Genomic DNA, 24,507 nt, shown 5'->3' with positions numbered 1-24,507 from the left:
GGGGCATCCCACACCCCTAGCAGGTGAGCCCACAATCAGAGAATTAACCGACATTAGAGAGGAGAGTCTCAACAGACAGGGATCAGGGTTTTGGTGACTAAACTGAGGTAGGAGTGGTGACACCCATGGCTTTAGGAAGCAGAACTAGGGTAGATCCTTGCCTACACATCTTGGGGGTGCAGTCTTCAATAGTCTCCAACATGCAGCCTAATAGCCAATTTGCTTAGGGAATTTGAGTCCACCTTGGGACTCAGCACCCAAGAAAAAGATGTAGATGTCATGAAGGGGCATTTTCAATACGACGTCTAAGTCCGACTTTGGATGTTGTGCAAAAAACGTCCAAAATCCAAATAGGAAAGAAGGTCATTTTCAAAAAAGAAAAATGTTTTGAACAAGGTTTTGTGATTTGGAAGTTTAGTTTTTTGGTCCATTTTCAAAAAAAAAAAAAATCCAAGTGCAAAAAGCACAAAATCAAGCCATTGGGATGTAGGAGGAGCCAGCATTTTTAGTAGACTTGTCCCCCAGACATCCCAGGAAAGCAACAGAGCACCCTAGGGGGGACTGCAATGGACTTCATAAAATGCTCCCAGGTACACATCTTACCAATGCTTCCTTGTCTGCTGAGCCCCCCAACCCACCCAAAAACCACTACCCCCAACCACTACCAAAGCCCTTATGGGTGAAGGGGCACGTATATTTATTTATTATATTTGTATCCCACATTTTCCCACCTAATTGCAGACTCAATGTGGCTTACATAGTACCGGAGAGATGTTTGCAGACTCCGGTGTGAACAAATGCAAAGTTATGTTATGGTAAGATAAAGTTCATGTGGCACAGCCACATTAGGGAGTCGTTCAACAGTAGAGAGTTGTGTTATGTCCGTCACATAATTTGGTTTTGTTGTGTTGCCGGGATCTGTCATTTAAATTGGATCGTTAGGGTATGCCTTTTTAAACAGGTTAGTTTTTAGTGATTTCTGGAAGTTTAGGTGGTTGTACGTCGTTTTCAAGGCTTTAGGTAATGCGTTCCACAGTTGTGTGCATATGTAGGAAAAACTGGATGTGTAAGTTGATTTGTATTTAAGTCCTTTGCAGCTTGGGTAGTGCAGGTTTAGATATGTTCGTGTTGAATCGGATGTGTTTCTTGTTCGTAAGTCGGTGAAGTCTGTCATGTATCCCGGGGCTTTGCTGTAGATGATTTTGTGGACCAGGGTGCAGATTTTGAAAGCAATGCGTTCTTTGATTGGGAGTCAGCGTAGTTTTTCATGGAGTGGTTTTGCGGGTACAGTGGGTTTCTGGTGAGTTTTGGAGGGCTCACAGTTTCCTCCACAAGTGTAACAGGTAGGGGGAGGTATAGGCATGCATGGGTCCATCTGTCTGCAGTGCACAGCACCCACCACTAGACTACTCCAGAGACCTGAGTATAATATCTGAGATTGGCATAGAGGGTGGCAAGTAATGTTTTAAAAATCACATTTTTGGGGGGTGGGAAGGGATTAGTGATCACTGGGGGCGTAAGGAGAGGTCTGGAAAATATTTTTTGTTTTCTGGCACGCATAGCGGACGTGCGCCAAGTGACATCTGACGCACGTAGGCCATTACCGCCCAAATTCTTTACCGCTAGGTCTATGGCTGGCGGTAAGGTCAGAGACCCAAAATGGACACGCGGCAATTTTGATTTTGCCGCAAGTCCATTTTCAGGGGAAAAAAAGGCCTTTTACAGGCGCGCTGAAAAATTATTCTGTGCGCGCCCAAAACCAGCGCCTACACTACTGCAAGCCATTTTTCAGCACACCTTAGTAAAAGGACCCCTAGGTTTTTCCGCAGAGCATAGGTGAAAGAGATGAGGGAGTGATCTATCCAGAGGAGGGAGACTGGGCTAAGCAAGGGGGTAGAGTTGGCTGAAGAGAGGATCAAGTCCAGAGTGTGCCCCCCCCCGCAATGAGTGGGTTGGTCTACATATTGGACCAGGCTTAGATCAGAAAAAAGATTAAGAAGCTTCAGAGTACAGTGAGAGGTGAAATGGTCAGCCAGCAAGGTTTTGAAAAGCGGAGGCTGAGGGAGGGGTAGGGAGGTAGAGAAGTAAAAATACAGGAGTGGAGATGAGTCAAGGGAAAACTGCAAGGTTTGAAGTGGGCCCTGCAAGTTCCAGTCAAAGCCTGAGAGGTCTAACTTAGAGGAATATATAATAGCGAGGTCCCCCACCGTGACAATCAGGCCTATTGACAAGATAGTAGGAATAGACTACTGGTGTTGCTTGATTGACATAAGAGGCATATGTGTCTTGGATAACCATGTTTCCGTAAGGCAGAGTACGTCTAAGGTCATGAATGAGAAAATATTTGTTCCACAAGGAACAAGTATTGAGACCAATTGAGAGTGTGCAGGTGAGAGAACAGGGAAGGTAGGCCAGAGGGCCAGCAGATGGGAGAGGGTATATCATGCTGATGATGAGCAAGTAGGCAGATGCTGCAGGAAAAGGGGCATGTAACCCCACAATACTGGAATCGGCTGCGAGAAACATAGTAAAGCTGCACAGCAGGAGGAAGATAAAGATGCCAAAAAATTGGGAAGAATAATTCACCATAACCAAGGAAAAGTTGTGTATGAACGGTGCGCACAAAGGAGCAGGTCCTGCTCCTTGTTCGCACTCTGTCACGCGCATGACATGTCTGTTTTGGTGGTCCTTTACTACGTGAAAACAGCAGGAATACAGGGAATCCCTATAACCAGCCCCTCCAAATGACACCATGATTACTTTTTAGAACTAATTAACCAATGAAACCGATACTTCCTCTATGTACATCCGTATGCTGCACAGTCTGGCATGCTTTAAAATGTAAATCAAATAAAAATGCTACGAGCAATAAAGAACGACAACATGGATAGCGCAACTCATGGGCGTTTGCTTTGTTTTGGGTTAATGGGGATGACGGCTACGCGGGGGAGAAAGGGGATTAACCTCATTGGCCTCAGCTTTCTGACTTCACGCCGTTTCTCAAGCTAACTTCCTTGTTCCGTTCTCTGTCGTCGCAGCCAGCTGCTCTCCTCTGACACAACTTCCTGTTTCCGGTAAGGCGGGATGCCTCAGAGAGAGAGAAGTTGTGTCATAGGGGACGGGGCACCGGAGAAGAAAAACTGTGGGATTGTTGGTGGGCGACCTCAGGTATGAGTTTGACGGGGGACGGTGCCGGATCGCGGACAAAAAGGAGAGTGGAAGACGGAGAGATGGCAGATCATGGGGAGGGGAAGCCTGTCCTCCGATCCCCGAATGTGTCTGAGTTGGGGTACTCGACGTGTGTGACTTGGTATCTTTGCTGCGTGTGGAGATGTGCATATAGATTAAGAAGAGTGTATAGGATAGGGGAGATACGTATTTAGGAGGGGCATGGGTATCGTATATGTTGGATGAGGGGAATAGAAAAGGCTTATATAGGGGGACACAAGTGTGTGTGTATATAGGAGGGGCATGAGTGTGAAGGGGGTAGAACTGTATCGGGCATTCCCCACTTCTTACAGATAAAATTAGCTCAGGAACTATTGTTTTAATTTAATTAAAACAATAGTGGAGGAGTGGCCTAGTGGTTAGGGTGGTGGACTTTGGTCCTGGGGAACTGAGTTTGATTCCTGGCACAGGCAGCTGTCCTTGTGACTCTGGGCAAGTCACTTAACCCTCCATTGCCCCATGTAAGCTGCATTGAGCCTGCCATGAGTGGGAAAGCGCGGGGTATAAATGTAACAAAAAAAAAAAATTACTGTTGCTGCCCAGCCCGCCCCCCTTAAAAAAAAAGAAAAAGTTAGATGACTGGCTGTACTTGCACTTTATTATATAAATTAGCAATATCCTGAAAATCTAACCTGCTAGCAGCTCTAGAGCACTTGGAGTAACTACGAAAGATATAGGAGGATAAGGGGTTAAGGAGGGGGATGAGGTTTTGGGATGCATGAAGTATGTGTAGGTAAGATAGCAAAAAAGTGGGTTATACGGCATGAGGGTACATCTTCAGCTGGCTCTCTTCCAGTTCAGAAATGAGCAACTCTTGGTATCTAGTTGAGGAATGTCTATCTGTATTCAGAACTAGCAGCAACTATTTTCTGCTGTTGGCGCACATTAATGGAAATGTTGTGGCCAGCACAAGCAAGGAAGCAAGCGTGGAATGTGAATTCCTTGGTTGGCAGGAGCTTTGGGACATGTGATCAATATGCATCAAACATATCTGACTGTAAGAACTTTATAGTGAAGAAGTGCCATTATTTCAGTTTTGATTCAGGCATTTGTTTCGATTTGGGTTGATTTGTATAGGTTGCATTTTGGGTTATTTCTTGATCTATGACCCTGAAAAATAAAACTGTGCTGTTACAGTGATTAAATTGGTAAATACATACATGCATGGTTCCCCACAGGGCATGTGTGAAATAACTTTTGTTTTATATTTAATAAGTTTCTGGTACTTTGGTAGGTGAGTCTTATAATTCAAATCTGGTTGCCAAAGAAAATTCAGCATGTGAAAGAATACTTGCATTTTTGTTAAGGCAGTAGGCCCCTTATAGATGACTGAATTTTATTTTGATGTTGTTTGATTTTATTGTTCTTATGTCTTTTTGTAACTGTGGGAGACAGGACTGGTGGTTGGGAGGTGGGGATAATGCTGGGCAGACTTATACGGTCTGTGCCAGAGCCGGTGGTGGGAGGTGGGGCTGGTGGTTGGGAGGCGGGGATAGTGCTGGGAAGACTTATACGGTCTGTGCCAGAGCCAGTGGTGGGAGGCGGGGCGGGGATAGTGCTGGGCAGAGTTATACAGTCTGTGCCCTGAAAAAGACAGGTACAAATCAAGGTAAGGTATACACAAAAAAATGGCACATGTGAGTTTATCTTGTTGGGCAGACTGGATGGACCGTGCAGGTCTTTTTCTGCCGTTATCTACTATGTTACTATGTAAAGCACTTCAGGCATTTGTATAGAGTTATTAACTCTGAATGAATAAATAAATCGAAAATATTGTTTTCGACAAATGGCACCTACAGGTCTTCCTAATCTGAAAAACGTTAAGCTAGTAACATGTTAGTAGCATCCTGAACATTCATCCTTAATGTGGGTTTGTCTTGCAGCCTTGGACCTAATGTCATCTGCCTCTGTGCGTTGACCACAGTGTTTTCTGCAGACAAAGCATTCCTCCCCACTGGTCCCTGCCTTTTTGTTGTTGTTGTTTGCTTGCAGGGAGTCAGAGGGTGTCTCAGGTTCTGGTCTAAAGAACAATACCACATATGATTTGTAGCCCTGATTTTTTTTCAGGCAGGCTTGGCTTCTAAGAAGAGAGCTAAACTGACCTTTTCACCAGACTTATACACTAATATGAGCTATATGCAGTAAAGATCTTTTTATCAGTAAATCTTTCGAGGTTTGATCTGACTGCTTAAACATCTAGTGTCGCTCATGCTTTACTATGTTGCCATGGGCTTCTCTGCAATACTTATAAATTGTCAGGTCTTGTTTGGAACATTGTTAAATGACATGAGAGGTTCATTAGAATATAGTCAGGAGTTTAATGTATGTTACCTTTATACTGCTATGCTACTTCTATTAATTTAAGATCCATCCCCACCCCCCATAAAACTAGGCAGAGGGAACCCTTGATTTTCTGAAGAAATGGTTCCTTTAGTTGAAGCTGGTTTTGACTGGGGGAAAAGGTCAAACACATGAGTTTTAAGAGTATTTCCAGAAAATGTGGGACACCCCCACCCACTAGATACCACAGTACCACTTAACATTTTATAATACTGCAAAAGTACTAATAAGAAGTCGTCAAACGAGATGTGGGTGGTGTGAAACAGGCCACAGCTTCATTTGTTTATGAACATATTTTAACCCTACTACTACTACTACTACTTAACATTTCTAGAGCGCTACTAGGGTTACGCAGCGCTGTACAATTTAACAAAGAGAGACAGTCCCTGCTCAAAGAGCTTACAACCCGAGCTAAAACAAGGCAACCAACAATTAATTCCCACATACAAAACCCCAGACTACCTGCCGTCAGCAGCTAGGAGTTCAAGTGTACAGTAACAGAAACTTATCTAAAGAAATACCCTGCCTTAGCAGCTAGAGCTAAAGACAGTTCCAGCGCTTGGGCTTTACATTCACCACCTGGTGAATATTAAGGCCCTGTTCAAAAGGACCTCCTTTTGAACATGCTCTTAGCTCAGGTTTCCCTCCTCACCAAGCTGTGACAAAGAATCCCTTAGAAAATACACAATCCAGCATAAAAGCACAAGAACCTGATAATAAAGGGAGGGTGAGTGAGCCACCTCGAAGGTGTGCAATTAAATATTCCCATCAAAAATCCCTCCTCCAGCAAGGAAGAAATGCTCCCTATTGGGTGAGCTTTTCCTGCCAATACTTGTTAAAAGTAAATAGCCCAATCGGGCTAAGGGCCAGTACCCACTTTCAGGTGCTTTCTAGTACCTTTGAGCCAGTCTTAGAAGTTATTTTGATATACAGTACTGCTTCATGAGTAATACTTTGAGTGGTTTCCAATATGTAAACAATTATAACAACAAATATTATGAAAAGGAACTACAACAAATAATAGGACAGAGAAGCAAAAAAAAGGGGGGGGGATAGGGAAGGAAATACCAGCTGCACAGTCGTCGTCCCCCCCCCCCCGAGCCTTTGGCCACAAACATACCTCCCGGGTGGAGGGAGAGAAGGGGGTCTTATCCCCCCCCCCCCCCCCCCCGTTCAAAATTGGGCCCCAGACTAGCTGGTTGCCCTTGAAGACACTTTCATCCCCTGTGTGATTTATGTGTCTGCATCTGCTGTCCTGAAAAATCTACAGTAGTCAGGTTCCTGATGACACTGTGGAATGAGTGGTAATTCCTAGGTTAATGGGTTTGTTTAGTGCATTAATGATCAGCTTTAGTGATGCTGGGCAATACCTATTTTCATTCAGAGAGGACTGAATTTGCACAAGACTCAGGACTGTCTAGATGTGATAAAGATGTGAGCTGGGTAATAGCTCAATATTGGACAGGGGCAGTGCATCTGGAAGTAGCAGAGGTTACTGTAGATAGTGCAGGATATATGACAACATGTGGGGGAAGAGGGTATACCAGAGGGTGCAAGGTATGCAGCTGGGGAGAGGGAATTACTGAAGGTTCAGGATATGCATCTGTATGTGGATTGCAGAGTGTACACCCTTTGAAGCCTCATTACAGTCTACATTCCCAATCTCTGGCTGAATGGCAGGTGCTACCAGGTTGTAACCGCCTTTATTCCATACTAAATAGGATTGGATCCTCAGAAGCTTAGCCGAGACTGGGTGACAGAGCCGGTGGGGGGAGGCGGGGCTAGTGCTGGGCAAGACTTCTACGGTCTGTGCCCTGAAAATGGCAGATACAAATCAAGGTAAGGTATACACAAAAAGTAGCACATATGAGTTTATCTTGTTGGGCAGAATGGATGGATCGTGCAGATCTTTTTCTGCCATCATCTACTATGTTACTATGATTGCCAGTACACAAAAGAGCAAAGGTGGGCAACCTAGGTAAGTGTTAGCAGTAGAGATACTGAAATCATACTCCACCTACTTTGGCTTAGGAGTATGGTTCGTTGCTGACATGGTATGCACAAAAATATCCTATGTTTCAGGTATCTGTGGGGCAGAAAACACTAAAGCCTGGTGGAAAATAAAATCTTGCCCACTACCAAAGAAAACCAGATTCCTCTCAGGCTCAACAGAAAGAATAACACACCAGGAGCAGAAGTGTCAAAAACATAAGAGATACCAATTCCAAAAGGAATATTTATTGGCACCTCTGCTGCTGTGTGTGAACTTTTACATTCTGGAGGCTGCTCCTCTTTTGGTCTCAACCAAAACAGTATCAAAAGATGATGAACCCCAAATGAGCTTTGCAGAATACATACTGACCCTTCTTCAATCCCTGTTGTGGTAAGCTGCGCTTTGTTAGTGCATGACTTACTCCTTAGTTTCCTACACTAATCTTATTCCTGATGCAGTAAGAAATTTTAGCACAGGAAAATCAGTGGTAAAAGAACTGCGCTGAAGGATAGCACTCTGGATGTGCAAAACGCTTGCAAATCACTGAATGACACTGCTCCCAATATTAAAAAGTGGTAAAATCTAGTGCAATTATTATTATTATTTTTTTTATTTTACTGTTCTCCTAGTAGTGAATCTTTTATACCAGCTCAGGTCTGGTGCAAAGGTGCAATGAGAGCAAAAGTGAAGTGTGACACTTCACCTCCGATCTTTGAAGATCCATGGTGGTCCAAGTGTGACATACTACTACTACTTGACATTTCTAAAGCGCTAATAGGGTTACGCAGCGCTGTACAATTTAACATAGGACAGTCCCTGCTAAAAGGAGCTTACAATCTAGACATTCAACACCCCCTTCCAATCCCCCCCCCCCCCCAAAAAAAAAAACCCCTAGTGACTTGTGGACACCTAGATTCCCTAACTCCAAAAATTTCCCAAGTGATCCCTTTCCACTCCTCCCCTCCCTCTCAAAAAAACAACCTGGTGGCCAACTGGCACCTCCCAACCCTACTTAATTAAATAGCAGTCCAAGGAGCCTTCCCATGTGGACTGCTGGGGTGCCATATTTTTGGTCCTAAGGTCACAGCAGAGGAAGTGACTCCCTCTGGCGCTCCCCCTGTATATGACCCTCACCCCCACTTTGCCTATCTTAAATCATTTCTCTGTCCAAGTCACTGGCGGCAGCAGCAGCAATCTGCATAGGCTGTCTGCCCGAGCTTGGAGCCTGCTCTCTGCTGTGTACCATCCCCTTCTGACCTAACTTCCTGCTTCCACAAGAGTGGGACACAGCAGAAAGCAGGCTCTGGCAGACAGCCTGTGTGAATCGCTGCTAGTGACTTGGATGGACAAATAATTTAAGGTAGACTGAGGGTGGATGTCTGCTACAGGGGGCGTGCCAGATCTGAGGCCAAGGGAGAGAAGGAAAAAAATAGAGAGAGAAGACAGACTGAACAAAGGGAAAAAGGAAGGAAGCAAGATGGAGAGTGGTTGCATGTGAGGGAAGGTAGAGGGATAGAGAGATGTTGGACGAGGGGCAGAGGGGAGGGAGAGATATTGGACAGTGGTTGGATAGGGGGAGGTGGGGAGGGAAGAGAGGAGACTTGTTGGACCCAGAGGTGGAGGGGACATGAGGTGCAAGCAGTAGTTTCCAGACCCTCAGATTTCAGACAGCCAAAGTTTATGGACCTCCACTCAAAACATTTGTACAGCCCTGCTTTAACCCATCCTCCCCAAAAATGTGTTCCAAGTGGATCCCCTAATTCCTCACCCCGTCCATCTCTAAAGTTGGGAGGCAGGAGCAATGCCATGTTCCTAAAATGACACTGCTTGATCCCTAGTAGTGCATCAGGCTACACAGCTAGGGGATCACTTTGCTAAATAAGGCAATGCTACACAAATAAGGGACTGACCAAAAACGAATCACCACTGGGGATATAATCCAACAGTCTTTATTGATGTAAATAAAGGACCCGATACGGGCCATGTTTCGACGCATGCTTTGTGACCATATCTTCTTCTACTAGTGTATTTCAGAATGCTTTACGTTGTACACTAGTAATGTTTGTTCTAGATTTGTTCCACAATGGTTTAGTTCCTCATAACACATTTTTTGTATGAACACGACAGTTGTGCCAATTAAGGCTTATGGATAGATATTTATTATTATTTTTTAAATTTAATTATTGTGAATGTTTTATCAACTCACATTTTAATTATATTGTTTCTCAATGATATACGTGCGTTTATTTTTTATTATTTTAGATTCCATATATTTTTTTTTATTTTTTATTAAACATAAAAAAATTTCCTTTTTGTCCTTTTATCTTATATGTTTTTAACTGAAACTGAACATGTCCAAGACCGAGCTTATCGTCTTTCCACCAAAACCCACTTCTCCTCTTCCTCCACTTTCTATATCAGTTGATAACACCCTCATCCTCCCCGTCTCATCTGCCCGCAACCTCGGAGTCATCTTTGACTCCTCTCTCTCCTTCTCTGCGCATATCCAGCAGATAGCCAAGACCTGTCGCTTCTTCCTCTTTAAATCAGCAAAATTCGCCCTTTCCTCTCACCCGAACTCTCGTCAACGCTCTCATTACCTCTCGCCTGGACTACTGCAACTTACTCATCACCGGCCTCCCACTTAGCCATCTATCCCCCCTTCAGTCTGTTCAGAACTCTGCTGCACGTCTCATATTCCGCCAGAACTGATATTTATTTATTTATTGCATTTGTATCCCACATTTTCCCACCTTTTTGCGGGTTCAGTGTGGCTTACAATACGATATGAATGATGGAAATACAATTTGTTACAACTTGTTATGGATTACATTGTGAAGAGTTATACAAGACATTCGGAGTGTTGTTAAGGAATATAAACACTGGGACCAAACCTTGAGACATTGGAAGGAGACAGTGGGAGGTTGAAAGGGCATTATGTATGGTATACATATTTCTGTGAGTAAGGGTATGAGTGAGGTAAGACTACGGGGGATGAGAGTTCAGAAGTGGATGTATTGATGCATTAGTGAACAGTGAGTGTGAGCTTTATGTGTTTTGCTTCTTTCCGTAGATTTTTTCAAAAAGATGGGTCTTCAATAGTTTGCGGAAGGAGGTTTGCTCGTGGATCGTTCTCAGGTTGCGCGGCAGTGCATTCCAGTACTGCGTGCCCACGTGAGAAAAGGTTGACACGTGTAGCGTCTTGTATTTTACGCCCTTGTATATCACCCCTCTCCTCAGGTCACTTCACTGGCTTCCGATCAGATACCGCATTCAGTTCAAGCTTCTCCTTCTTACCTACAAATGCACTCAGTCTGCTTCCCCTCACTATCTTTCTATCCTCATCTCCCCTTACGTTCCCGCCCGTAACCTCCGTTCACAGGATAAATCCCTCCTCTCAGTACCCTTCTCCACCACCGCCAACTCCAGGTTCCGCTCATTCTGCCTCGCCTCACCCTATGCTTGGAACAACCTTCCTGAACCCTTACGCCAAGCCCCCTCCCTGCCCGTCTTCAAGTCTTTGCTTAAAGCCCACCTCTTCAATGCTGCGTTCGGCACCTAACCCTTACTGTTCGGTGAATCCAGACTGCCCCAATTTGACTGCCCCTATCGGACCGACCGTTCACTTGTCTATTAGATTGTAAGCTCTTTGAGCAGGGACTGTCTCTCTTTGTTAAATTGTACAGCGCTGCGTAACCCTAGTAGCGCTCTAGAAATGTTAAGTAGTAGTAGTAGTAGTAATTTATATGTTGATTATTATGAACATTTAAATTATATTTAAATTATATTTTGCATTTTTGTACACTGCCATATATGTTTGTTCACTGTTTTCATTTATTGTTATTTTTCACCTATAGAGCTTACTGTTTGACCCCTGATGTAGGCGCTTGCATGCGTCGAAACACAGCCCGTGTCAGGTCCTTTCTTTATTTACATCATAAAAACTGTTGGGTTATATCTCCAGTGGTGATTCGTCTTTGGTCAGCCTCTACTTTTGCCTGTTGTGATTCGTCGTCGTAGAGGGTTTCCCTGCTTTGTTTTTTGGACACAAATAAGGGAAGCACTCACTTTCTCTGAGGACAAGCAGGCTTTCCTATTCTCACAACCGGGTGGCATCATCTGACGGAGCCCGGTATGGATGCTGTCTAGCAAGTATTATAGAAGTTTCTAGCAGTGTCCCACCGCACATGCACTGGTGGCTTCCCGCCCGACTCATGGGTACCCCAGTCTTTGTTTTTCCACGGAGCGGAGAGGATTTATTTTTGCTCTCTATTTCACTGCATTGTCTATTGTAGTTCCTTCCCGTGCGGTTTCTTTTACTTTATTTTATTCTTTTTCTTCAGTATTTTCTTTAAATATCTTTTTCCATTCAACCCCTCTTAGTTTTTTTGAGTTTTTTCATCTTCTTCAAGTTTCCTTTATTCTTTGAGAGTGGCTGCACGATTAGACCACAGCCCTGACCTCATTTTGAACTCTTCCCCTTTCTGCGTAGTTCAAGATTGAGGAATTTAATTTAGCCAAGATTATTTTTTATACGTCTTAGAAGACCCCCAGTGGCTTCAAGAGGTTCGCCCGGTGTAATTGGATGATTTCTGTTACGGATTCGCAGTGTTAGTGCATTGGGTGCCTTGGACCTGACCATGACCCCTCAGTGGGCACGGAAGGTTCAACAAGAGCAGGTTTTTAGCTCATCAAAAGCCGATCCTTCATCTTCGGCACCAGCAGCATCAACCTCTATGGCCACTCAGACTTCTGCAACCACTGGGAGTGCACCAGCATTGAGGAGGTCCCCACCTGCCTCAACACTGAGCACTGATAGCAGGCCCCGGGACTGGTCAGCATCGGACCCAACACCAAGGATGCGTATGGGTTCAATGTCATCCTCATCGGCACTGAAGGACCAGGACCCTATGCTTCGGGCGAAGCCCAACAAGCGTATGCATTGGTCCTTTTCAATGCACGGTGCCTGCAATATCCGAGAAGTACCGGAGAAGTACCAGGAGAAGCGTTCTCCTTCTCTGAAAGAGGTGCCGGTGCTCAAGCTACCGAGCAGCCAGGTCCCCGCTATTGGTTTGGAACTGATGCTTTTACCAACTGTCTCCCTCCAGGCTCCCATGCCTTTGCCTGCCTTTAATGAGCGGTTCCAGACCATAATCAGAGAAGAGCTGGTGCAGATTTTCAGGGACTTACCACTCAGTCATCGAGAGCACTTGTGCTGCCAGCAGAACAGCCCCAGCTCCCCTCTGAGGCGCCAGTGATACAGGTGCTGGCACCTCAAAGGGTGTTGACAACGCATGCAGCACTGCTTCTGACATAGGGGGAGGAAGCTTCCCCAAAGTCTGAGAGTAGGGCTTTTCGGGGTGTGAACGCTGCTCCACTAGGGTGAGGTCGTTTTAGACTCCATCAGCTGCCTCTGAATATGCTGAGAAGTCTGAGTGGGACTGCTGGTTGAAGTCATATGAACATCCACATTATTTTTCGGAGGAGAGGTCATATGGAATACCTTCTGACTCCTCCCCTCAAGAGAGACAAAAGTTCCCACCAGAGGCTCTCTCTTTCACAGGTTTTGTGAGGGAGATGGCTGCGTACGTCCCATTTAAGTTGAAGATGGAAGAGAAGCCCAGAGTGGAAATGTTGTTTGTTCTAGGCTACACGTCTCCTCCTAAGGAAGGGGTCACTGTGCCATTGCACCCTATCCTTAAGGATGCACTGTTGAAGAACTGGGAGTCACCCCTCACAATGCAGGTCGATTCGAGAGGGCGCAACTGCAGCACCGCTCCATGGTAGTTGAATCTGCTCTCAGACGGGCCAAGAGTTCTCGATCTCGTGCCTCGGCACCCCCAGTAGGGGGGCCAGAACCTTGGATTTGTTTGAGAGAGAAACTTTTCAGGCCTCAATGCTTGTTGCCCGCATCTAGTCCTACCAGCTGTACACAACCCTGTATTTGAAGTCTTTAGTGGACAGTACTCTTAGGGGCTCATTTTCAAAGCACTTAGACTTACAAAGTTCCATAGGTTATTATGTAACTTTGTAAGTCTAAATGCTTTGAAAATACTCCTCTTAGTCTGGTAGATTCTCTCCCACTAGAGCAGGCCGCAGAGCTTCGCCAGCTGGCCAACAAGCAGATGAAGTGTAGACATTATCTGGCAAGGGGCACTTGTGACACCTTTGATATCATGTCCAGACTCTCTGGTATGGGTTTAAGGATGTGCAGACTCTCATGGCTGCGTGTCTCTGACCTAGAACCGGCGGTTCAAGAGAGACAAGTGGACATACTGTGCCAAGGGGACAATCTGTTTGGAGATAAGGTGGAGGAGGTCGCTGACCTCATTAAAACACATACAGACACCCTCCATCTGCATCTTCTTCAACAAAAAATGTGTGAGCAAAGTCCAAAAATCTGATTTTTGAGCGGGCCTAGACACAGGACCTATTACTCTCAAAGGTGAAGGTACCTGCCTTCCGCTCACTCTTGCCCAGACTTCTCAGCCCTGTCCCCAGAAACTTCAGCCAGTTCCCCAGTCAAAGCAGGGCACGGGCTTTTGACTGGCTCCAGCAAAGCATAGCCACACTCAATGTAACTGTCTTGGATGGTTTACCAGTCGGAGGGAGGCTCACTTTTTATTGCCTATGCTGGCCCCTTTTGACATGATTCCTCATAGGGCAATCAGTTTATGTATCATGAGCTGTAACATGACTGACTGGGTTAGGAACAGATTTTATTTATTTATTTATTACATGATTGAGTGAAAGACAAGGGATTATGATAGATGGAATTCATTCTGAGATGTAAAGGAATTGCAGAAGGTGCAGAGAAGGGCGACGAAAATGGTAAAAGGGATGGGAGGACTTCCCTATGAGGAAAGGCTAAGACGGTTAGGGCTCTTCAGCTTGGAGAAGAGGCGGCTGAGGGGTGATATGATAGAAGTCTACAAGATAATGCGTGGAATGGAGCGGACAGACGTGAAGCGTTTGTTTACACTTTCTAACAATAATAGACCCAGGGGACATAAGATGAAGCCAGAATGTGGTAGATTTAAAACAAATAGGAGAAAGTTTTTCTTTACTCAGCGTGTAGTTAGACTCTGGAACTCGTTGCCGGAGAATGTAGTGACAGCAGTTGGCCTTGCAGAGTTTAAAGGGGGTTTGGACAGATTCCTGAAGGAAAAGTCCATTGAACATTATTAATTTAAATTGTTGTTTTGTTTTTGGGTTTTTGCTGGGTTCTTGAGGCCTGGATTGGCCACTGTCGGAGACAAGATGCAGGGCTTGATGGACCCTTGGTCTTTTCCCAGTATGGCGGTGCTTATGTTCTTATGTTCTAAAGGAATGTTAACCAGTGTTCTGCTACAGGAATCAGTCCTTGGTCCAGTTCTTTACAACATTTGTGTAATTAATACTGTGGAAAGTTTCTTTTTGCAGATAATATAAAAATCTACAAAAGGTAGACACTGGAATGTTGGGATAATATGAAGAATTGCGCAAACCTTGAAAAATAGTCTAGAGTGTGGCAGCTAAGATTTAATGCTAAAAAAATGCAGTCATGCATTTGGGTTGCAAAAACCCAAGGGAGCAGCATGGTATAGTAGACGAAGTACTGGGCATGAAAGAACAGCAGGAACTAGAGGTGATCATAGGTGCTGATTACATAGATAAAGTGATAGTAAAAGCCAGAAGGATACATAGGTGCACAGGGAGAGGAAAGACCAGGAAAAAAGTAAGTGATGGTGCCTCTGTGACCCTCCTTTGTTGTATTACATATAATTCTGGAGACTACATCTTCAAAAGGGATATAAACAGATGGAGTTGGTCCAGAAGGTCATTACCAAAATGGTCAGTGGACTTTGCTATAAATTATACGTACCAAACTTTTTATAACGCTTTTACAAAATGATTGTAAAGACAAAAAAGAATATGAATATGAAAGAAATATGCAGGCAGTGTACGCAAATCAAGTTCATGCATATTCATTGTGGGTATCCTGACAAGGGGTACTCCAGAACTGGACTTGGGAAATGCTGGCATAGGGAAAATATGATACACATTTAAATACATTAATGGTATAAATACACAAGAGGCAAGTCCTCTTGTAATGGAATGGAAGCTCTAAAACAAGGGATCATAGGATGACGGTGACAAATGCACTCAGTCTGCTGCCCCTCACTATCTTTCTACCCTCATCTCCCCTTACGTTCCCGCCCGTAACCTCCATTCACAGGATAAATCCCTCTTCTCAGTACCCTTCTCCACCACCGCCAACTCCAGGCTCCGCTCATTCTGCCTCGCCTCACCCTATGCTTGGAACAACCTTCCTAAGCCCTTACGCCAAGCCCCCTCCCTGCCCGTCTTCAAGTCTTTGCTTAAAGCCCACCTCTTCAATGCTGCGTTCGGCACCTAACCCTTACCGTTCAGTGAATCCAGACTGCCCCAATTTGACTGCCCCTATTGGACCGACCGTTCACTTGTCTATTAGATTGTAAGCTCTTTGAGCAGGGACTTGTCTGTCTTTGTTAAATTGTACAGCGCTGCGTAACCCTAGTAGCGCTCTAGAAATGTTAAGTAGTAGTAGTAGTAGACTTGTGAGCAGTCTAAGGAAATATTTTTTTATGGAAAGGGCGATAGTGCATGGAACAGCCTCCCAGCTGAGGTGGTGGAGATAAGGATGATACTTATATAATAACATATAGTAGATGACGGCAGAGAAAGACCTGCACGGTCCATCCAGTCTGCCCAACAAGATAAACTCATATGTGCTACTTTTTGTGTATACCTGACCTTGATTTGCATCTGCCATTTTCAGGGCACAGACTATATAAGTCTGCCCAGCACTAGCCCCGCCTCCCACCACCGGCTCGGCCACCCAATCTCCGCTAAGCTTCTGAGGATCCATTCCTTCTGAACAGAATTCCTTTATGTTTATCCCACGCATGTTTGAATTTGGTTACCATTTTCATCTCCACCACCTCCCGCGGGAGGGCATTCCAAGTATTTATGTATTTTTAATGTACGGTTGTCTATTGATTTCCGTCTCTATAAATAAAAGAGTTCTCCAAGTATCCACCACTCTCTCCGTGAAAAAATACTTCCTGACATTTTTCTTGAGTCTGCCCCCCTTCAATCTCATTTCATGTCCTCTAGTTCTACCGCCTTCCCATCTACGGAAAAGGTTTGTTTGCGGATTAATACCTTTCAAATATCTGAACGTCTGTATCATATCACCCCCATTTCTCCTTTCCTCCAGGGTATACATGTTCAGGTCAGCAAGTCTCTCCTCATACGTCTTGTAACGCAAATCCCATACCATTCTTGTAGCTTTTCTTTGCACCGCTTCAATTCTTTTTACATCCTTAGCAAGATAGCCTCCAAAACTGAACACAATACTCTAGGTGGGGCCTCACCAACGACGTATACAGGGGCATTAAAACCTCTTTTCTTCTGCTGGTCACACCACTCTCTATACAGCCTAACAACCTTCTAGCTACGGCCACAGCCTTGTCACACTGTTTCGTCGCCTTCAGATCCTCAGATACTATCACCCCAAGATCCCTGTCCCCGTCTGTACATATCAGACTCTCACCGCCTAGCACATACATCTCCCGTCGATTTCTACTCCCTAAGTGCTTCACTTTGCATTTGTTCGCATTGAATTTTAATGGCCAAACCTTAGACCATTCTTCTAGCTTCCGCAGATCCTTTTTCATGTTTTCCACTCCCTCCCGGGTGTCCATTTTGTTACAGATCTTAGTATCATCTGCAAAAAGGCAAACTTTACCTTCTAACCCTTCGGCAATGTCACTCACAAATATATTGAACAGAATCGGCCCCAGCACCGATCCTTGAGGCACTCCACTACTCACCTTTCCCTCATCCGAGCAAATTTCATTAACCACCACCCTCTGGTGTCTGTCCGTCAACCCGTTCCTAATCCAGTTCACCACATCGGGTCCTATCTTCAGCCTGTCAAGTTTATTCAAGAGCCTCCTGTGGGGAACCGTGTCAAAAGCGTTGCTGAAATCTAAGTAGATTACGTCCATAGCACGTCCCGATTCAATTCTCCGGTCACGCAGTCAAAGAATTCAATGAGATTCATTTGGCACGACTTACCTTTGGTAAAACCATGTTGTCTCTGATCTTGCAACTAATTGGCTTCCAGGAAATTCACTATCCTTTCCTTCAGCATCGCTTCCATTACTTTTCCAATAAACGAAGTGAGGCTTACTGGCCTGCAGCTTCTTCCCTATCACCACTTTTGTGAAGAGGGACAACATCCACCGTTCTCCAATCTCATGGAACCTCTCCTGTCTCCAAGGATTTATTAAACAAATCTTTAAGAGGACCCGCCAGAACCTCTATGAGCTCACTCAGTATCCTGGGGTGGATCCCGTCCGGTCCCATGGCTTTGTCCACCTTTAGATTTTCAAGTTGTTCATACACACACTGTTCCGTGAACGGTGCTATGTCCACTCCATTCTCATTTGTACTTTTGCCAGTCAATCGCGGTCCTTCTCCAGGATTTTCTTCTGTAAAAACAGAACGAAAGTATCTATTTAGCAAATTTGCTTTCTCTTCATCATAGTGGTTCACAGCATCTTTCAGTCTCACAATTCCCTTTTATGTCTGCCTCCTTTCACTAATATACCTGAAGAAATTTTTGTCACCCTTCCTTACATTTCTAGCCATTTGTTCTTCCGCTTGCGCCAGACGTATCTCTCTCTCGGCTTCTTTCAGTTTTATCCGGTATTCCTTTCTGTGTGCCTCTTCTTGAGTTTTTCTTTATTTTAGGAACGCTAACTCTTTAGCCTTTATTTTCTTGGTCACTTGCTTGGAGAACCATATCGGCTTCCTTTTTCTCTTGCTTTTATTTACTCTCCTTACATAAACGTTTGTGGCCATATTTATAGCTTCTTTTAGCTTGGACCACTGTCCTTCCACTTCTCGTTCGTCCTCCCAGCCCATCAGCTCCTTCCTCAGGTATTCCCCCATTTTACTAAAGTCAGCATGCTTGAAATCCAGGACTTTGAGTTTTGAGTGGCCGCCCTCCACTTCAGCTGTCATGTCAAACCAAACTGTTTGATGGTCACCGCTGCCCAGGTGGGCACCCACTCGGACATTTGACACACTCCTCATTTGTGAGCACCAGATCCAGCGTTGCTCCCTCCCTCGTGGGTTCCATCACCATTTGAATTCAAGAAAGCATGGGACAAGTATAGAGGATTTCTAAGGAAGAAGAAGGGAATGTAGAATTAGTAGGTTGTGCGGATAGACAGACTAGAAAGTCTATCTCGTCATTTTCTGCCATTATTTTTCTGTGGAGACAAACGGGAGATGCAGGCACGCTTTTTGGTGATGTCTCCTGACAGATTCAGAGTGCTAGTGCTCTCCTCTAGTAAAGTAAGCCTTTTGGCATACTGGGCATGCATGGAACTTCCCACACATAGTACAGCTCCCGCCGGTTAGTCAGTTTAGTTTCTTACCGCTCCAGAATAAGTCACAGCTCTCCTCTCTCAACAGCTCCCCCAACTACAACAAGAGCAGGAAATTCAGCAAAAAAAAAAAAAAGGGGGGGGGGGAACCAAAACACAAACACCTCCAGTGCATAGATCACAGCAGGAATTGCCAGACTGCCTTTCCAGCCCAGCTCCCTCGCACCTCACGGGACTGCATGGCTGCTGCAACAGGCAAACAGATTTCAACTCCTTCTCCCCAGGGCCCAGTACTTGCACTGCTAAGGGAGGCGATTCATCACGCCAACCCACACAGTCAATAGGCCCCTGCCCTCCCGGATGCTGCCTTTGCTCCACTGGCAGCTGATGATGCACGGAGGGGGACGGCTGAAAATTCTCGGTTCGTTGCTCCACCCCCATTCCTCTTGCATCAGCATTTGGGGCTCCAAGTCTCTCAGCAGTGCCTACCGCGGCTGACCCGACTCTGCCTTCCCACACAACAACAGCTCTTGCCAGCCGTGCAGGACCCAGCCAGCACGGAACAGCAGCAAGAGCAGACAAAACTGAGCCTGCTGGAAAAGGTAAGATTTGCAAGCATCAATAAGGGCCATAAATCAGTGAAGGCCTCCCCTCCACAAGCTCCATGGCCAGTAAGCACCCGCAACCCTACGGAGGCGCCATCTTCAAAACTTAACCCTTTGAATTCCATGTCTCTCCTCACACCTTATCCTGTAGCCTTACCCTCTTTCTTCTGGCTCCTGCACAAGTTTATGCAGGAGAGCGCTGGACTATTTTTTAAAACCCACCAATAAATATAAGTTCTCTATTATCTAACCATATAGCATTAAAAAAAATCATTCCAAAAGACATATGTATCTAAATATTGAGAGGAAAAAGCCTCAAAGAACTCCAGGTCAAAAACCTTCAGAGCTAAACCTTTTCATCATTGGCTGAAAAAACTCCCATGAGACAATCAAATCTTTAATATCAAAAGTGCAAAAACATTAGTAAACAGTCACTTAGCTGCTTTGTAGTCACTTTCTCCCAGCTCACATAAACGAAAAGACCCACAACCAACGATGGCCAGCATTTCACTTTGCTGCCTCTGGGTCTATGGATCAAAGTCTGTAGGGAGAAAAAAATATAAGCAGAAAAACACAAAGTATTTCCATTTTGCTGCTCCAGTGCATGCAAATTGTGTGACCTACTGTTCTCTCTGTCCAGGTAGCACCAGCTTTCCAAGAGACATCTTCTTTATCTCATGGAGTGAAGGACTCTAATATGCCTTCCCCCCATTTCTACTGATATCTTCAGTCCTGCAGGATACATTTGGACTCTGAAACTGCCATCTTAATAGTGCCCCAGTGGCCTCTGGTAGCCCTACCTTCTGTCAATACTACAAGACAACCCGGTCCCTCTGAGACTCTGTCCATCTCTCATTATGCAACAGAATGGCCAGCTCCTGAGCCCCAATCTCCACAGTCTCTCCCTCACAGCATGGAAGTTGAACGGTGCCTTATCAATCTCATCCCAGTCTCTGAAAAAGTGAAGTCAGTCCTCTTAGTGGCCGGGAGACTGAACACAAGAAAATCCTACCAATCCAAATGGAAAAAACACAATGCCTCATAATAACCTCACAACACAATACAAATAAATTCACTACCATAACCACCCCAAACTTTTCTCTTCCTGTTTCAAACAACTTGAAAATTCTAGGAGTCACCATTGACCGAAACCTCACACTCGAAACTCAAGTGAAAAACACAACTAAGAAAATGTTCCACTCCACGTGGAAGCTCAAAAGAGTAAATCCTTACTTCCCAAGGGCTATTTTTCAGAACCTGGTACAGTCAATGGTACTAAGCCACCTGGACTATTGCAACTCACTTTACGCCGGCTGCAAAGAACAAACCATAAAAAAACGTCAAACAGCCCAAAATACCGCAGCCAGACTCATATTTGGGATAACAAAATATGAAAGTGCAAAACCCCTAAGAAAGAATTTACACTGGCTACCACTTAAAGAACGTACCACATTCAAGATTTGCACAATTGTTCATAAAATCATTTACGGAGATGCCCCGACCTACATGCTAGACCTCATTGACCTACCACCAAGAAATGCTAAGAAATCATCCCGCACCTATCTCAACCTACACTTCCCCAGCTGCACAGGGCTAAAATACAAATTAACTCACTCGACCAGCTTCTCCTACTTGAGCACGCAGCTATGGAATTCACTCCCAATTCACCTGAGAAAGATCAACGAATTAACTAACTTCCGCAAAGCCTTGAAGACTTACCTCTTTAACAAAGCCTACCACGAGAACCCTTAACTAGCTATAATACAACACCTATCCAACTATAATATAACACCTTTACAACTTTACTCAGAATATACTTTCCTACTAATGCTTGAACAAATCCTTTTGCCTTCTTTAACTTCTTGTAACACCAATTGTATGATGTAACCTGACATGGCTATGCCATGACAGTGCTCTGTAAGCCACATTGAGCCTGCAAATAGGTGGGAAAATGTGGGATACAAGTGCAATAAATAAATAAAAAGGCCCTGCACTCATTGGACTGCCAATGAGCCCTCCTATTTTACCTCCAGAATACTGAATCCCATCTGCAAATCCCATCAGCTCTTTGTTACTTTTAACCTGGCTAACCCTGGGCTTCCAGCCTCCAAACAGACACTGTCTACCTGGGTTTCAAAATGCATTAAATTTTGTTATAGCCGAAAGGAACAAGCGCTGTCCGAATGCATGGGCGCTCACAACCTCAGAGCCATGGCCGCATTGCCCATCTGAAAGACCCTCCCTTTTTTTGGACATCTGTGAAGCTGCCATGTGGTCCTCTGTACATAATTTTGTTAAGCACTACTGCATTGACCATAACACCTCAACAGACATGGCATTTGGTCAACCTGTTCTAACCATTTGGCCTGCTAATGGATTATAGGATGATCCAACCACCCAGGTCATTACCAGACAGTGCGCCTGCCCCTCCCCTGCTTGTCTTTGGAGAAAGCGAAGTTGCTTACCTGTAACAGGTTCTGTAGACAGTAGGGGAATGCAGCCACACTTTCTTGCCTGCCATCCCCTGTTCTTTTACATTTTACACAGAGCTAGAAATGTAACAGTAATCGGGGGAAGCTGTACCATGTGCGTGAAGTCCCACGCATGCCCAATAAGCTAACAAGCTTACTTTACTAGAGGAGAGCATCGGCACTCGAGTCTATCAGGTAGTGTAGCTGCATTCCTCTTCCGTCTACAGAGAACCTTTGTTACAGGGAAGCAACTTCATTTTCCATGCTTATATGGTTTGGGCTTCATTACAGACTGCATGCCATTAACTTGTGCTCTACTATATGTTGCCGGTGACAGCTTGGCCTTTACTACAGAGAGCCCAGCAATGACACAAGCTATAGCACAAACAGCAGAGCCCTCTCTGATAAGGGGCATTACATCCAGATGCGCACTGTTCAATATGTTTCCTTACTGTGAGCATAATGTAAACAACAAAATGTCATAAGAGCTCAGGTGGGCAAGTTTTAAAGAGCTTGTAAGACTTGAATGCCCCAGACACACTGTACACACAAAGCACTGATTTTCAAAGGGAAATGCCTTACGTTTCCCTTTGAAAGTTTGAGGCAGTGGGGAAATGGAGGTGCCCACTTTGAAGTAGGTTCAAAATGCATGTATGAAAGTACAAATTAAAATCCTTGTGTATATATTCACTCATCAACTCCTCCTTTACCTCCTGCTCTGAGGTCAGTTTTAAACCGTGTTACTAACATGGGTAAATGAAGAGTCTGCAGTCTGAATGAATACAACACTGATGTTGATCTTACAAACAGCAGTTATCAGCTGTTTTAGCAGTAATTTATGGAATGAATTCATGTGAGCTGTCAGACTTCAGACACTGACTGTACTACAAGCTGGCCTGATAAGTGGCACCAGTCTATGAATCTTCATAAGGGAGAAGGCATAGCACTGTATTGACCATTTCAGATCCTCAGTGTCTGCACAATGGACAGAACTAGGGGGATTACAAATGTCTGTTGAGGGGGGAAACAGTTTCCACACAGACAGCAGCAGCCACCTCAGGGCACATGGCATTAGGCTGATTAATGACAGGAAGTAACCATTCCCTCTGTTTCCTTTTTTCAGCCTTGCTGGACAGCATGTCTGTCACCACTGCTGTGAGCCCCAGCCAGTACCTGCAGCCCACTGCCATCACAGCACAGGTAAGGTGGATGGGAGCTCAGTACTCAGACCCTGTTATTAGAGGAGGGGATGGGAAATCAGGCCGGGAACCACAATGCTATGGGAGGACCTTCGTGTTGGGGGAGTGGAGACCGAGTTGAGAGCCTTAGCATTCAAACACAGCTGTTTCATGAGGGATATCACAAGTGCTTTCTCTGCTCCTTTTTGTTTTATCTGTGGTTATAAGGTGGTGGTATTTATTGCAGTTCTGAGGAGGAGTATATGGTTTTTCCATCTTTTCCCTTCTCCCCCACTGCTAACTCCCGGCTCTGTTCCTTCTATCTCACTGCTCCCTATGCCTGGAATAGACTCCCTGAGCCAGTACGTCAGGCTCAGTCTCTGGCTGTCTTCAAGTCTAGGCTTAAAGCCCACCTCTTTGCTACTGCTTTCGACTCCTAACCATGACTCTCTTACTCAACACCCTCACTTATCACCCCTACCACTGCAATTTCCCCACCCCTAGCTGTCTGTTCAATTTAGATTGTAAGCTCTGTTGAGCAGGGACTGTCTTTTCATGTTAATTTGTACAGCGCTGCGTAAGTCTAGTAGCGCTATAGAAATGTTTAATAGTAGTAGTAGTAGTTTTCACAGAACTGGTACAGGAAGATTGGAAGGTGGCCAGTGTAATGCCAATTTTTTAAAAAAAGGTTCCAGAGGAGATCCGGGAAATCATAGACCAGTGAGCGTGATGTTGGCGCCGGGTAAGTGGTAGAGACTATTATAAAGAAAAAAACTACAGAGCATATTCAAAAGCATGGATTAATGAGATAAAGCCAACATGGATTTAGTGAAGGGAAATCTTGCCTCACCAATCTATTACATTTCTTTGAAGGGGTAAACAAACGTGGATAAAGGTGAGCCGGTCGATATTGTGTATCTGGATTTTGAAAAGGCGTTTGACAAAGTACCTCATGAAAGACTCCAGAGGAAATTGGAGAGTCATGGGATAGGAGGTAGTGTCCTATTGTGGATTAAAAACTGGTTAAAAGATAGAAAACAGAGAGTAGGGTTAAATGGTCAGTATTCTTAATAGAGAAGGGTAGATAGTGGGGTTCCCCAGGGGTCTGTGTTAGGACCGCTGCTTTAACATAAATGATCTAGAGTTGGGAGTAACTATTATTATTATTAACATTTGTATAGCGCTACCAGACGCACGCAGCGTTGAACACCTGACATAGAGAGACAGTCCCTGCTCAATAGAGCTTACAATCTAAAAATCATACAGACA

At 44.8% G+C, this 24,507-nt stretch overlaps 1 protein-coding gene across 2 annotated transcripts in view; it reads left to right on the top strand.

The window, feature by feature from the left end:
* Window positions 1-24,507, top strand: part of SP2 (Sp2 transcription factor) — a 46,268-nt gene that overhangs the window by 10,739 nt on the left and 11,022 nt on the right. The window contains exons 3-4 of one of the 2 annotated variants that reach the window (XM_030220685.1): window positions 3,102-3,168; window positions 23,184-23,260. In XM_030220685.1, coding sequence (XP_030076545.1) covers window positions 23,198-23,260 — 63 coding nt within the window. In that variant the 5' untranslated portion in view covers window positions 3,102-3,168; window positions 23,184-23,197. Of the gene's footprint in view, window positions 1-3,080; window positions 3,169-23,183; window positions 23,261-24,507 lie in introns of those variants that run through there. The other variant, XM_030220684.1, reaches the window with a different exon arrangement.

This window comes from Microcaecilia unicolor, chromosome 12 (assembly GCF_901765095.1).
Source record: "Microcaecilia unicolor chromosome 12, aMicUni1.1, whole genome shotgun sequence".
Taxonomy (NCBI): domain Eukaryota; kingdom Metazoa; phylum Chordata; class Amphibia; order Gymnophiona; family Siphonopidae; genus Microcaecilia; species Microcaecilia unicolor.
The sequence above is the reverse complement of the archived record's forward strand: the minus strand, read 5'-3'. Positions and strand labels throughout refer to the sequence as shown.